At 34.4% G+C, this 16,509-nt stretch overlaps 1 protein-coding gene across 1 annotated transcript in view; it reads right to left on the bottom strand.

Annotated features, from left to right (window-relative positions):
* Window positions 1-574: 574 nt before the first annotated feature.
* TOPAZ1 (testis and ovary specific TOPAZ 1) overlaps window positions 575-16,509 on the bottom strand; it is a gene marked incomplete at both ends in the record, with an annotated part of 43,438 nt that continues 27,503 nt past the window's right edge. Inside the window, 9 exons of the mRNA XM_081071961.1 lie at window positions 575-794; window positions 3,848-4,031; window positions 5,606-5,809; window positions 7,085-7,249; window positions 10,248-10,413; window positions 12,460-12,560; window positions 13,255-13,429; window positions 14,381-14,447; window positions 15,681-15,796. Of these exons, the coding sequence (XP_080928087.1) occupies window positions 575-794; window positions 3,848-4,031; window positions 5,606-5,809; window positions 7,085-7,249; window positions 10,248-10,413; window positions 12,460-12,560; window positions 13,255-13,429; window positions 14,381-14,447; window positions 15,681-15,796 (1,398 nt within the window). The remainder of the gene's footprint in view (window positions 795-3,847; window positions 4,032-5,605; window positions 5,810-7,084; window positions 7,250-10,247; window positions 10,414-12,459; window positions 12,561-13,254; window positions 13,430-14,380; window positions 14,448-15,680; window positions 15,797-16,509) is intronic.

Genomic DNA, 16,509 nt, shown 5'->3' with positions numbered 1-16,509 from the left:
ACAAATTTTCAAAATACATATAGTATTCTAGATACACTAAAGGAAAACTATTCACAGGGTAATTAAAAATTTTTTGGCATAACTTAGAGGGTACCCTGGAATTTTAGTGTTTGAGTCATTTTTCAATACTATTTTACTATTCTTTTTATAGATGTGGAATAGGCTCTAAAAATGACTGAGTATACACTAAACCTGCTTCATACCCTTAAAGGTGTTTCTGAAAACTCCAGTTACCTACTTACATATTTCCCCTTTTATGTCTTAGTTCTAATGAACTAATATTTATTCAGTTCATGATTTTTCGTTGTTTGGATATCAGAATAAATAGGGATTTACCATATTTAAGTTTATATAAATTAAAGAGAAGTCAAAAAATAATTTGAAACATCACTTTTCAGTGTGGCTAAAACCATTATAAACTGCATATATTGATTAAAATTTTTAGTATTTGAAAACTATCCACTTACTGTAAATCAATAAAGGGCAAAAGCTGAATATAGTGAAAACTATATTTTTTATTACCTTTTATTTTCAACAATGATTAACTTAAAAAAAAAGAAAAAGCCTTTATTAACTAATGGTTACTGAAAAGCCAAACCTTTCCGGCCCACTTCATGTTCTCTTTCAACCATTTCAGGGCAGAACAATGTTCCAAACTATAAACCTGCTCCTTGTTAACATTGACCGTCATGTGCTTAATGAAAAGCTTTGGATCTGATAAACGAGCCGCCATAATTAATCTTTCCACTGCAGCTTGATAATCATCCTTGTTCCGGTATTTGTTTTCTTCACATCTACAAAGTGAACATCTCACAAAATTAGAACTCTAAATAGAAGCTATGTAGTTTCTTCAAAAGGTGATTATTTACGTTGATTAGTACTAAGCTATGACAGTCTTTTTACTATGTTCTTCTACCAGTGGCTTTCAAACATTTTTGATCATGACACACAGTAAGAAAGACATTTTATACTGTGACCCAGTCTATACCCTCATAATAAAAACTGAAATAAAACTTTCATAAAACAAGACGTACCTTCACGAGTGTATTCTATTTTCTATTGCCTCATTTTTTAATAATGTGGTTGAAACAACTCTCTATATTGATTTCACCACCCAACTGGGCTACAACCCGCAGTTTGAATAACACTGATTTAGAACACAGCTAATAATCTCAGTCTTTGTATTTTCAAAGTTAAAAATTGCATAATTATTCATGATAATGCATAAACAAATACTGAATTTAATCAAGTTGGTGTTACTGATGTTCACATATTTTACACTGATATTGGCTATTTTTAATTATAAGTATATACTGAATATGTAGCTAACATTTAGTGACAGAAATTATAGCTATATTTCTTCATTAAATTTCCAGTTATTTTCCTTTAGTCCTCATTCAAGATACTTCACAAGTGCTAGAATTTACTTTTCTAATACCTTTCCTACTACTCTCCAAATTTCATAAAATTCATAATTTATGTTCATTTCTCCTCTGGGATAAGGAGTGGGAAGTATTTAAAATAGAGATGTGGTTGTTATATTGAACATCACTTTTTTCCTTTGTGTTCGCTGCATCCTGCTCTGGGCACCAATAGGGCCCAGGAGCCAGGCCCCAGAAGAAGGAGCCTACCTGTGTTAACCCACAATGTGGTCCAGAGTGGCGGGAGTGAGGGCTTCCACTTGGAACAACAACCAGTGGTCACAGACAAGACTGCTGAGGAGCCTTTTAGTGTTTTCTGGCTTAGGAATTGGTGCCTGGAATCTGGTAGATTGGGCATGTGCCAACTATGTGCAGTTTTTGAAACTCTAAAGATGAATACAATTCTCTCTTCTGGAGCTTAATGTAACAAGATGGGGTTCAGTATGATAATAATAGAGAAAGCAATATTGGCTTGGACAAAATCAAAGATCTAGGCATGTCACTAGTTATCCCCTGGGTCACAAATAGCCCCCAAATTTAACAATGAGTAGAGAGGCTGCATATGTGTAGAAAATGGAAAGCTATGAGAAAACGAAACCCTCATTAGGATGATGGGGAGCCCAAATGCCTCAGCCACTTGTGCACAGTGGTAAATAAGGAAGCCCTCAGAAAAGAATTGCGTTATAATAAAAAAAAGCTAATTCAAGTTGGTTTAAAAAAGAAGGTGGCCCTAAATAAAGCAAGTTACTTCCCAATTCTCCTCCCCTTAAGTATTGGCTGGATTAAATGACTTGTTTATCACAAATAGAACAAAGCAGAAACGACAGTGTGCAACTCTGAACACTGGGTTGTTGGATGGCAATTCTCCATGGGTCTGTTGCATTTCTGGAAGTTTTGAGAGCAGAGACACTGACTACCCCTTGTTTTGGATTTCAAGGATGTTTATATAGTGAATGACCTTAAAAGACAAAGATAGTTTCTTATTCCAGAGCAAAGAGCAGGTTTGAGTACAGTCTTACAAGGTGGAGATAGTGTTTCCCTGCAGAGCAAAGGGACAGGTATGCTTATTACCCATTATAAAAGATTTGGGTTCCCTAAGTTCAGGATTCCTCTCCTGTAATAGAACCCACTGTATGCGCAGGTATCCATCTGGGCCCATCTGTGGGACTTGGCAGCAAGGGGAAGAGATACAAATATGTAGACAATCATGCTGCTTGCTGTACTGTAAGTAGTAAGGTCCTCTGTTTCCAACCCAGGAGTCTTATGCTAGTATCCAGGAAATTGGCAGGCTGACTTGTAGCCTGCAAAGAGCGTAAAACCTCAGAGCCTTCACAATTCTTGATATAGGTCATAAAACGCACTGTAGCTCCCTCCTTGCTTTTTCTCTCCTAGATTTCTCACTCTGAGAGCAGTTAGCTGTCATGTCGTGAGGACACTCGAGGAACCTATGGAAGGGCCCATGTGGTGAGGAACTGAGGCTTCCTGCCTGTAGCCATGTGAGTGAACCATCTAGGAAACGGATCCTCCAGCCTTAGTCAAGCCATCAGGTAGGTGACTGCAGCTCCTGACCACATCCTGTCTCCAACTACGTGACAGACCCTGAGCCAGTATCATCCTGCTAAGCTACTCAAAAATTCGTAGAAACTAATTTATGCTATTTGAAGCCACTACATTTTGGGATAATTTATACACAGTAATAGATAACTGATAGAAGATTCAATCTGAGGATCTGGTTTGTAACATCAATAAACTGGAGCAAAATTCTTGTCAAAAAACTCTAAAACAGGAGTTCCATGTGATCCTTATTATTACAAGTTTCCTGCATTAGGCTGACACGAAATTGGAGTGGTATAAGCCTAAATAAATTCTGGGACTTTGAACAAAATTATTTGAAGGGATGCTACTCTGGCCCAACAGCTACATAATATTTATGCATTTATAACAACCTTGTAAAATATAGAAACTAGGCTGATGGGTTTGTTTTCAACAGGATTCTTGATTGAACCTAATTATCACATATTTCCCTTTCAGACATGGTTCTTAGATCTTTTGTGTTGACCAAAATGATAAATAACTTTTAGGTACCTATCTAAAAACCATCAGTACATGAAAAAGATGGATAACTAAAGAGGAACCATCTCTTTGAACATCTAACAGTATCTTTGAAGTTTTTGTTGAATGCTACTAATTTGTTTGATTTTAAGTCTCAAACAGGTCACATCCTTTCTCAATTTAAATGTTACCAACGTTTGTAAATACACACTACACAATTATATAAACATACATATATAAGCACATACACACACACACATATATATGTATATATACACATGTATGTAAATATATATAAAACACTGACATCCTGGGGCAGGTGTAGAGGGCCATGATCTGCTTTCAGGACGCAGTTAGAAGCTACATGAACCAACCTTTTCAAGACGATCTGCAGCATCTGTGTAGAAGAGCCAGGACTTTGGATACTACTAGCATTAGATACCAGGAAGATTTCAATAGCTAAAAGCATTTCGATCTCAGATAAATAAGAAGGAATCAGTAGAAGTTTTCGGTATAAATTTCCCTCTAATGGCGGGTAGCAACCCAATGAAAGAGCACCTGGAAATCAAACAATATATCAAACTTTACTAAAACTCCAACGGATGAGAACCTAGGCTTCTGAAATATCCATAGGTGATAAATACTTACAGTACAGAATAATTCTTCACATTAGAAGCAGATTCATTGCTTAAATGGGTGAATTATATAGTTGTGTGGTTTTGAATTATAGCTTAATAAAGCTTCACACATATATCTCAAAATTTTAAAAATAAATGATTCAATTTAGCTGCTTTAATACAAAATTTCACTTTCAACTAAAAACTAGAAAGGTTCATATAAATTTCATTTAAATGTTTCCAAGTTTATATTTTGTCTTTGTGGCATATAAATACCTTCTGGTAGCATTTCCCCCAAATTCCACAATTATTTGAAAATAACCCCATTTATATTGATTCTAAAAATTAAAATCAAGAAGTTACAGCAAATAATACATATATACTCTGTGTGATTTCTAGCCGTCTGCAGGGAAATAGGATAAGGAGTTGAAACATAACCCCAAAATTGGAATGAGGTGTTATGAACAAATGATTCTATCTTTCCTCTAAATTTCTGATCATCCTTTTTAAAAAAAATTCTGCTTTCATAACTTTTTTTGTCACCTATGACGAGACATACATTTAACATGACCCAGTATACAAATACATATATATGTAGCTGAAATAAAAATTTTATCAAATAATACTTAACCTTACTACCTGTAATGCATACTAACGTATTTTCTTTCCCACTTCTTTGGGAAAAAATTTTACCACCTGCTAATTGATCACAGCTGTTGTAGTGAAAAACCCTTCCAAGTTCAGAGAGGTTTTTGTGCATGGAGGGTTGGCTGGGATGTTTGACGCATTTAGCATGGTGGTGACACACAGTAGGTAGGCACTCAAATGTTTGTTATATTGTTTGTTATATAATATACACAACAGTGATAGAAATGGAAACTTATGACAAATTACTGGAGGAGGCAGAAAAGATTTGTTTTCCAGATCTAGAGTCTACCTGGAATTACTTTCTAATTAAAATACCTGCGAGGTGGCTGGAACTAGAGAAAGCATAGGTTTTCCAGGCTTACTGTTTAGAGAGAAATAGCTGTAAACAGATTAACAAAGTTCTATAACTAGGAGCCACGTGAAAAACTGTTATGTAGGTATCATGTTCATTGTAATGGCAACCTCTGTACTTCCTATATGGCCTGCTATAAAATATTGTAAGTTATAAATATCAGGGATATAGGAGGGATAAATAAAATATGTAAATATTCCTTAAACTTCATTCTACCCAATTGTTTTACTCCTATATATTTATAAGATATGCCAAACTGGTTCTGTCATTTACTTCCTTTGTGCACCCTCCAGTGGACACACAAATGTGCAAAGAAAAATATAGTAATTAGAAATGAGAGAAATAACAGGTTTCAAAGGAGCACAGATCTGTTTAGACCACTATCTTTCGATATGTATCAACTGTTCTTTTTACATATTTAAATTTCTAGTTGTAAATATTATACAAGGGTTCAGGGTTAGAAAATCAATGTCAAAACCAATATATCAAATTAAAAGGTTTTAAATGTAACTTACTTTTGTAATGGGCTCTGGCTTTGAGCCATAAACAACTCCTTCCTAAAGAAGTAATTAATCTTCTAAGAAAAGAAAAATCAATTGGGATGCTCTTTGAAATCATGAATTCTGCTACAGAGGACGATACACCAAGGCTGTTGCTTTCTACACAGGCATCTAGAAGTTTATTAAAAAGAAGGCTGTACTGGGAGACCTCCACAGTTTCTGAAAAGAAAAGATAATAATTGATGTAATGAAATTGATCTATCTTAGCCATTCAAACTTCTTCTGTCTCTTAGTACTTTTCTTTTCCCTCTGCTTCCCTTGGCACATTCTACCCACTCCAGGAGTCACAGCCATCTTACATATTCTCTAAGTAACAAACAAACTCGCATTGAACAAAAGCAAAACCATTCATTTCCTTTGTACCGAGGAATGAAAGGAAGCCTGACAATGACTTCAGAGGCCGCGTTTACACCTGTCTGTGATTCCCATGTGACGGCATTTGCAGTGTCTCAAATGAATGACTGCACGGTTCTGCATTCTATCTATAGTTCAGACCTCAGATTTCCCATGATTAAAACTAAATCATCGCCTTATAAATATTCCATCTCAAATGAAAAACAATTCTTTATTGGGTATTTCTGTTCCTTTCTATTCTTCACTTAGAAGAAAGCACGTCACCTTGGAGACTCCCGAGTCTTTTATTTGGTCAGTTCCATCTGTGACCTAGACTCTAGGTCTCTATCGCTTTAGGATCTTTTAGGGGTCCAGGGCTTAGCAGGAAATTAATCTTTTTACTTTAGTCTCTTCTTAAACATTCCCACCAGAGGAACTTTCCTAAAACACCAACTTTGCTAAAGCCCTGAGGAGAGGCCCTCAGGTTAACGTTTTCATGAAATGTTAAGCCATCACTTGGCTCTTTTCTGACCCGAAGCCTGTACTCACTCCTTTCCCTCAGCACGGACTCCCTCTTCCTGTCCGTATCAGATCTGAGCTGTAGAATTCAACAGCACTACCTAGCATTGCCACATCAGCATTCTCTTTCTTTGAACTTGCCATCTGCTTAATTTCCTCTATTTATTCCATGTTTACTTTTATTTCAAAATAATGGAAACTAAGTTCTCTATTTGTTAAGTGATAAAAGAAAAAGTATTCTTCATTCTGCCAATGCAATACATTCTTTTAAGATATGAAGCTTGCTGGGGGCACTTAGCATATTGTTTGCTGAAAACTCGACAGAGGTGGGAAAGGGGAATGATGAAGAGGCTTCTGTTAGGAACTGCTGACAACCCAAAGATAAGGATCTCTCTCTTTTTTTTTTAACCCTCAGGAAAGCATATTCAATTTGCAGAGAATACATTTTCCAGAAAACAGCTTCATTAAAAATATATGCTGGAATATGAAACTCAACCAAAACAGGTGGACACTTTCTTATTAACAGTTAAATACCAGATGGGCAGGAGATAATTAAGCTAGACTTTTAAAAAAAAATCATACCTTGAGAATTTTGAAAACCTGGTAGATTTTGCAAGACTTCAAATGTCTGTTTGTAAAGGCTCTTGGCTAAGATTTCATGTGCAATTGTACAGAGCAGATTATGTCGATTGAGTACATCCATTCTATCGCAAGGCCACAGTGGGGTATTGATTATCCATTCTGACTCTTCCGAAAAGAAAAAAGTACTAATATTTTATACTACGAACATTACACTTAGTATAATCACAACCAGTATTTTTAAATATCTCTTGGGAAGTGATAAGACTTAAATATGTGTCCTCAGAAAAGATAACCATGGCTCACATTTATTAGAAACAACTTATGTAGTGATGCTCATAACCACCTTGTTATACTTATTTTTTTTGTTAGTTTCAGGTGCACGAAACAATGTAAAAGACATTTACACCCCTCACCAAGTGATAACCCCCCCAATCTATTACCCCTCTGACATCGTATATGGCTGTTACAATTCCATTGACTCTACTCCCTATGCTGTACTCGACATCCTGTGACTATATATTAAATTACAGTTGATATTCAATATTATTCAGCTTCAGCTTCAGGTGTACAGCGCAGTGACAGTTTGGGGAATATACTTATTTTGTAATTCTTCATTTTCTAAGAGTACTAATCAGTGATTGATTTTGATGTTTATTTTTATATAACAAAAATATTCAGATTATAATGGATATTTGTAATAATGTAAAATATTTGCGTGGACAACTTCAACAATTTTACAATAAAGAATACATAATTTAATTAGTTTTGGTATTCTTGGGGAACAGCTTTTCCCCATTTTCAAAACAATTTTTATTATAAAATATTTGATATGTATAGAATATCTAATGTATGTAAGTTATAAAAGCATAATGAAATGAACTCTTATGTGCCTATCACAGCTTAAAACGAGAGACTATTACCAATAATTTGAAGTTCATTAATTTCTGCCCCGATTTTTATATTGAGAAAAACAATAGGAGATTAATACAGAACACAGAGGTGGTAAAATGTTAGAAATGTCAATATTTTCTCATTTACCTAATTCCTTCAGTTATCATACACAATGAGACACATGAGGAAACATTGCTATTTCACACTCAAAGCACATTTCCATGTACTTTTTCAGTGGACTAAGTGCAGGAATCATGTAATCATTTTCTTTTGTGGACTTCCCAGCTCAGTGAATACAAAAAGTATTAAAGAAACATTTGATAATTCAAGTATATAATACCAAAATGAAGCCTTACATATCCAGTATAAACTTTAAAACGGAAGCTTGTTTTTAAATCACTAGAGCCCACCTGACTGAGTGATTGACTTAATTTATACTATGTGCTAGACAATGTTTTATAAATACTAGTGCTCTATGAATATTAACTCATTTAGACACAAACCTTCATTAATTTACTCCTAAATTTGCTTACATTTTACTATATAAATTTGAATGAACTTAATATCTTGAAAAACTGCACAAATATCTGTTTAACATCATTCCCATATAATTTTAATAATTTATTTGTATATTCTAAAAATTATAAAACCGTAAGGATCACATGAAATATAAAAACCACATTAAACCTGTGATTTCAAATATATTATTATTTAGGATGAAGCCAAGTTGGTTGATTTACTTTTAAAATAATGTTTTTTACATATGAACTGTCACTATAAAAAAATGCAAGCAAAACAGAAAAGTGCAAAGAAGAAATTAACAAAAAAAAGATTGAAATTGTTTATATGCTTATATTAGTACTTTAGTGACAATCACTGGTCCAAGAGTTTGAGCCAAGCTTTATATTAAATTTCATAGTATAAACAAGTTAACACTTTTCTGAAAACAAACAAATAAACCACAAAAACACACATTCATGCTTTCAAAAACTGCAGCCTGAGAAAACATGGATGGACCTTGAAAATATTAGGCTAAGTAAAACAATTAAGATAGAGAAAGACAAATAATGTATGATCTCTCTTATATGTGAAATCTAAAAATAAAAACAAAACAAAACAAACCACCAAACCCCAAAAAGATTTGTGGTTACCAACAGTGGGGTTTGAGGGGTGGAGTAATTGGATGAAAGTGGTCAAAAGGTACGGACTTCCGGACTTCCGGTTATAAGATAAACAAGTTATCGGGATGTAAGGCACAACACAATGACTAGAGTTAACACTGCTGGACGGTATATTTGAAAGCTGTTAACAGAGTAGACCCTAAGAGTTCTCACCACAAGAGAAAAACATTTTTTTTTCTTTTTTGTATTTACATGAAATAATAGATGACAACTAAACTTACTGTGGTAATCATTGCAAAATATATATAAGTCAAGTCATTATGCTGTACACCTTAAACTTATAAGTGTTGTACGTGCTATGTGTTAGTGTAAAGGTTATCTATTCGCTTTACTTATGCATACACTCATATTCCATCTTCCCAACCTAAACTCTGAGATTCTAGAGGTTTCTTCGTTCTTATCCCATTTCATCAAATAAAATCTGCCTGATGGTCCAAGAAGCCAGAGCTACTGTTAGATGATACCATGCTGTACTACTACTACTGTGTTCTCTGAACTGTTATTTACCTCACACCCAACTACCTTAATTGCTTCTGCTGGCTTAATTTCATTTTAATTTCTACTAGATGGATTGACTTTCTAGGGAAAGTAAGCTTTACTTGTTTTGGTTTGAAGTCATGTTTGCTTGTCCATGCAAAGATAGAGTTTATGGAGATTGCAATCAGGATTCCCTGTCTTAGATGGCAGCTGAAGCCCGGGCTCTAAAGCTGGACTGTTTGGGTTTGAATCTGGCCTCCTCCTTACATCATTTTGGACAAGTTGCTTAATGTCTCTGACAACATTTTTTTAAATCCATAAAATGGAGATTGTAATAATTCCAAACTCATAGGATTTCTAAGAAGATTAATTGAGATAATCAAGGTAAAGCATTTACCTTGAACTAGCTTTTCAACAAAGGTTCATATAATTTCTTCTTTAAAGCCAGGTGAACTGTCTCCTTCCATTTTATACAACAACCACATTTCCTATCCACATGACTCCTAAGGTTTAGATCAAATTATCACTCACAATTCAATATCAACTTAAGGTAATTACATACACAAGAATTTATAACAATAAATTATTTTATGCTCGCATATATCAGAACTTACCCCTTAATACCCACATGGCACCATCTAGGCTTCCGTTTTTTAGAAAAATTTCTGCTGCAATATTCACAATTTGACATCTTGGTGCTAACTTCTCAGGCCCTGTAAGTCCTTTTAAACTTGTAAAATGTATTTTTAATTCATATAGTTTATCTAAGACCTTCCTTCCCTAGAGTGAAAATAAAGAACACTAATTGAGTATCAATCATTTAGAGTATTACAAAGATACACAGTCACACTGATCATTCTATAGAAACTTGAATCATCATTCTAGATGATAGTTCTAAACTGCTTAAGACTTTCCTTAAGCCCCTTCCTGCTTAGCCACAAAGGTGGAAGAGGGAGGAGAGTAAGCAGGGCTTTGCCTCATATTAACTACCCCTGACTACCGGGCCCCCTTTCAGCAGTTCTCCTTTCATGTATTTTATACATTGTGCTTTCCCTCAAGATTTCATTCAGCAAAAGGAATTCATGTTTTAGTGTGGAAAACTACTGATCATAATTTTTTGCACTTCTCCTCTTGATCACTCTGAAATCCAGGAGGGAAAGTGAAAACGAAGATAATTTATTATCAAATATAGATAAAGAATGACAATAAAAAAAAGGGGAAAGATTGTTGGCTGAAAATTGTTACTTCAATTTAACAGACGAATTATTTCATATAGTCCACATAAAAATTGTCTCTAGTGTGGACACTAGAAATTGGACATCTATTATTATTTTATATCAGGGTCAGCAAACTTTTTATATAAATGACCAGATAGTAATTACTTTATGTCTCGCAGGTCACATTCTGTCAGTTGTACATTCTTTTTGGTTGTTGTTGTTTTTTAATTTCTAACTCTTTAAAAATGTGAAAAACATTCTTAGCTCTCCAGATGTACAAAAACAGGCCGTGGGCCAGATTTGGCCCTTCGTTTGCAGACCCTTGTTTCATATTATATTCTATACTATTTTGAGTCAGATGCATATTGTGATGTCAAGATACTTTCAATTTGACTATGAACAGTGCATTTCTCAAGGGATGGCTGCTTCAATGTCAATGGTTTTACTTTTTTGTTAAAAAAGGAACAGATTTTATTAAAAATCATACTGAGATAATAAAATATTCATTCAAAATAGGATATTAAAAATTTTCACTAAAATACAAATACAAATTCACCAGCCTCCTAAGAAATAATAACCTAATAAAATTAAAATATAGTATAAAATTTGAGCAAAATCAGTCTGTATTTTTAAAAAGGGTCTTCTTGTTAGGCATTCCTTAATTTCTCAAGCATTAAATACCCAAGAAATCAATGCTCTGACCAACCTTAAGCTAGTTTGTGAGGCCAGGTGACAAAGTACCTTTTGCCCATTCCAGGCCTACCGCACAGGAAGTGCTAACCCTCTGGGAGACCTTCTGTACCATGACTCTGCTGTTGTTTTTCAATTTTAAAAAATTCATAACTTTTTGTATGTGTATGAGTGCTCATGTACTTAAATGTTATCAAACTCATTCAATTTTGAGATAATCGCTTTATGGAAAGAAGAAAGTAAGGAAAGATATATTTTAATAGTTGATTAAATAGTGACCACACTCTCAACGGTTTCACTTTCTATGATAGTCCATTCCTTAGCACTTCTTCGCTATTTTGGATTTTCCTGTCCTCCACTTTACTTAACTTGACCGAATCTATAACTTTACCTGCCACCTCAGGGAAATCTAAAGCATGGTAGTACAATGTGGTCTGGAATCACTTGACTACTTCCATGGTGAGCTTAACCTCAAAACTAGACATCAAGATATGTGGTATATAACGTTCCAGAGCATTCTAGGAGTTGATTTTTAATAGTTCTGTTAATTGCTGAGTATCCTAGGCTCATCTTAAAAAAGGTGTCTCGAACTCTTGCACAATTACAATGCTATCGATACTCAGGAGCTAGTGACATAAGTCCTGAATTGAAAGTTGTTTCAAATAAATAGGCCACTTAGCACAGCTTCCTAAATGTTCCGCACACTGAAATTCTTCACAGTAGCCAGCCAGTCTCACAGCCACCTCCTTTCCACCTTTGCCTAATATACCACCTAATAAGTCACTTACTAGTCTGAGACTCATTTTTCAATTGTGATAATTCTTGGCAAATTTGTAACTTGCAGGATTAAACTACAGTCTGTTCAAAAATTTAAAACTAACTCTCTATACCAAGCCCAAATAGAAACTGAATAAAGTACCTTGGACCACTGCAACAATTTGTGATAGAAGTACATAGCACTGATTCCAATTCTTCCCAGCAAAGTTTTATCTACTTCACTGTTTTGTGGATCTTTGCTAACTGAAAACAAAGTAGGCATGTGGAAGAAAGTGAAATAGTCACTTAAAATGATGAAAAAGGCAACTTAATATGGAATTACTGATACTACCACAAACACCAGGTGTCGGCAAACTACATTCCACGGGCCAAGTGTGGCCCGTGGCCTGTATTTATACAGCCTGTGAGCTAAGAATATTTTTCTTTGTTTTTTTTAAAGGGTTTGAAAAGAAAACAAAACAAAACTATGTGCCACAGATCATATGTGGTGTGTGCAAAGCCTGAAATAGTTCCTATCTGGTTCTTTACATGAAAAGTTTGCCGACACCTGATAAAGAATATAGCAACGAAGAGCTCATGAGAAAAAAAAAAGTCTCAAAAATATATGAATTTTGTTAACTTGTAATAGTGAAGATAGTAACAATTTAATGATTCAAAAATTCAGGTGCTCCAATGTAATTTGCTAGCAATAGTTTTACTACTATGAATGAAAAGAAAAATAAGAACATGAAACATCTGATATTAAAACACCAAATTTTGACCCTATATCATTAACTTAACAATAAATAGGTGGAAAAATTTATAAAGAGAAGAAGTATCTGAAACATGCAATATTAACTTATCCCCAAAATGGAAAATATTAAGAACTTTACATTCCTAATAAGAACATTGCGCCACACTAACACACAAGACTCAGACCAAAACAGGGACATTTTACCTGTTTCAGCAAATTCACAAAATGGAACACCTGGTCTCTCTTCTTTATAGTCTTTTGTTAGTGTTTCAGCAATAGAAGCACAAAATCTCTGGAAATCTGCAAATTTTTCACAGCCCATTTTCACGTTAATGTATAAATTTCCCAGTTTGGTCCAGTCACCTTTTTCTTTACAATGCTATCAGAATTATTAAAAACAAAACAAAAAAGAAAGAAAGCTGTCATTTATGCGAACATATTATGGGGTAGGCATATATGCAGGCATTAGATATACAGAAATTAAGAAGACAATCTCTGCAAATCTTATAAATTTACTGACAAGTGTTACAACATCAATAACATGCTGTTGTACAATTGACTTTTCTGACTGTAGCACAGCCTTTATAGGTTATCGATGGCAACGGTCATTTGTTTTAATTATCTAGTTTCTACTACACTTAATGATGTCACTCCCAAACCTGAACTAGACAGTGAAGATAGATATTTATGGAATTTCTTCTACAAAAGGCGCTACAAAGTAAATTTCAGTAAACTTACTATCTTTCCTTATTTTCTACTATAAACTAAGAAATAGTTTATAGTAGAAAACCAACCAACCAACCAACCAACCAACCAGCCAACAAAAAAACTGTTTCCAGGATATAAATACTAAGACTAGACTCACAATCACTAGATGAGTACGAAAATGAGCTTAAATTAAAAAGTAAAATCATCCAGAAAGTCCACGTATTCCTTATACTCTAAATGCGTGGCAAAGGCACGCTGACCTTGGTTTTCCCGTCATTTCACATGCTGCAGCCATCCATGGATCATGACAAGTAAGCCAACTTTCTCGTGCACTGAGTCTGCCCAGCGACAAGAATTAAAGGCTTAGCTGTAGATTATTATACCGTAACATAAGTTAATTTTGAAATAATTATTCCTAGAATTATTTTTAGAATAGTCCACAATCCTAAAAATTATGTTTATATTTCAAAGTATCAAAAAAATTAAACATCTTTTCCCTGAGCACTTTCTCTGTATAACAGCCACATTTCTAAAACTTTTCCTAATATGGGATTACTATTCAAAGTTTTTTATCGTTATTGGTTTTTAAAGATCCCAGCAATTTATTTAAAAAATGTCATACCTCTATTTCATTCAAGGCTAACTCTAAATCACAGGTCCAGTTCTTTTTAAATTGCCTCACTTGTAACCTTTAACAATAGAAAGGAGTTGATTAAGTTCACCCTCTAAAAAGTCACTATCGCTCCTAATTCATTTAGTTTACAGTTAATACCTAAGAGACTGGAGGAAAAAGAATGCAGTAATATACTATAAAAGTTCTTTAGAGCTAAAAAAAAAAAAGGAAACTGCATAGATACCTACCTCACACTATTTCCCCTCCAAACCATAGGCAACAAAAGGAAAAAGCAAATTCCGCATGAAACCAGACCTTCTGTCTAATTTGAAGACAGAGGATACCAAAGCTTCAAATAATTGTGAATAAAAAGAGAAAAAACACTAAATTCCAGCTCTTGATCTCTATGGCATCCAGGGCACTAGGGCAAACCCAGAGGTTATTTGAAAATTTCAAGAGGCTTCTTTCTGTCAGACACTGTTAAACTACAACTATTAACTTGTTTGGATCTAACTATTTAATAAATAAGACTATTAACCTATTTCTTTTGGCCTATGGACACTGTAGACCAAGAAAGTTTGGAAACCTCTGTGTTAGAGGATGATGAGATAACAGCAGCTGTGGAAGCTATTGGAAGGAGAATTCTAGGCATTCACTCTCAAGGGCTTTGGTGGTTGACCTCATTTGCACTTTATCAAATATGATTTCATTAAAAAGTTATGGTTCATTTAAATACTTATGATTTGTAGACTTTTCTCTACATACGGAATAATTACTTTTTTTTTAATTTAAACTCATGGCTCTTCTTTTACTCGATACAGGTATATTATGGTATTACTCCTATAATTATCACAGGTTTCTAAAAAAAGGCCTTTGGAGAACGATAAGCTGAATAGAGAAAGTAAACAAGCAAGAGAGAGAATGAAGAAGAGACATTAAAATATTTATTTAGCTAATATGACAAGAGAATGAAACAAAAAAAGAATTAAGGTAATTTATATATATGTAAGAGAGTGCACTGAGTGGAATCAAGTTGTGAAACAGAGGATAAGAGATTCCTTTTACATTTGATGTGCCAGGCACTGAGATGAGATCAGGAACAGAGAAAGATGTGATGAGGCTGGCTGGGACGGTTGGCTAGTGGCAGCTTGACTAACAACAATGTGACTAAGACACAGTCAAGAGATGGGAGAAGGATTACAGTGGGCAACTATCCAGATGTTTGGACATGTGAACAGTGTAAGCGATTTACTTTCATCCTTTATAAGTACACACACACACACATCTTAATTATAATGGTTTTTCCTACCTGGATTTCATTTCCAGAACTGCAGTTATTTCTTGTTTGGAAGCCTCTACTTGGTATAAGAGCTTCACAATATAGTTAAAGTGTTCTGGGTCAAGCACCATCCCAGCTTCAATAAGCTGTAGAAGAGAAAAAAAGTAGTCATTCTTATAAAAATAACAATGAGTTGAAAACCAGTGTGTATGAAACAAAGAGACCGATGGAGAAAGTGAAACAAAGACAAGTATAATTAAAATTCCTTTAAAAAATTGAAAGCATATTTTCTCCAAATATTTGAGAACCACGGTAAGATACCCTACTTAAAAAATTTAAAGCAAAAATGAATCATTTGCGCTCGAAACTTGAATATTCTTCCTGTTCTCCAAGTTATCTCAACCATTTTATCACTTTACCTTTCGTTCAGTACTCATTACATCCTTTAGTACAGCACTGGTCTATACCTTATCCCTGATTGTAAACTTCCTGAGAAGGAGCGAACTGAGGGTTCTACAACGACCATGGGTGATCAGTGATTTCTGATTCAAAAAATTTCCAGGCAGATAATTCTGTCAAGTTCTTTAATGTCACTCTAGAGTCACTCTAGAGATAGTGACTGAAATATTTGTTCATCTGCTAGAGGAGTTCCAACACTGCTTCCTAAAGAAAAAGGCGGGGGATGGGGGTGGTTTCTTGCTGTTAGGCCTATTCTGAAATGGATGGCTAGGAAGTACCAAATACTAGGAAGTAGTCAACAAAAGTAAAAATTTTAATATGTTTTTAGAGAGCCATAAGAAGTTGTTTTTGTTTAATGCCAAATATAAAATTAATTCCTCGCCACCATTTTTCTATCTAC

Source organism: Rhinolophus hipposideros (assembly GCF_964194185.1).
Source record: "Rhinolophus hipposideros genome assembly, chromosome: 14".
Taxonomy (NCBI): Eukaryota; Metazoa; Chordata; class Mammalia; order Chiroptera; family Rhinolophidae; genus Rhinolophus; species Rhinolophus hipposideros.
Note: the sequence above shows the minus strand (reverse complement) of the source record. Positions and strands in the feature narration are given on the sequence as shown.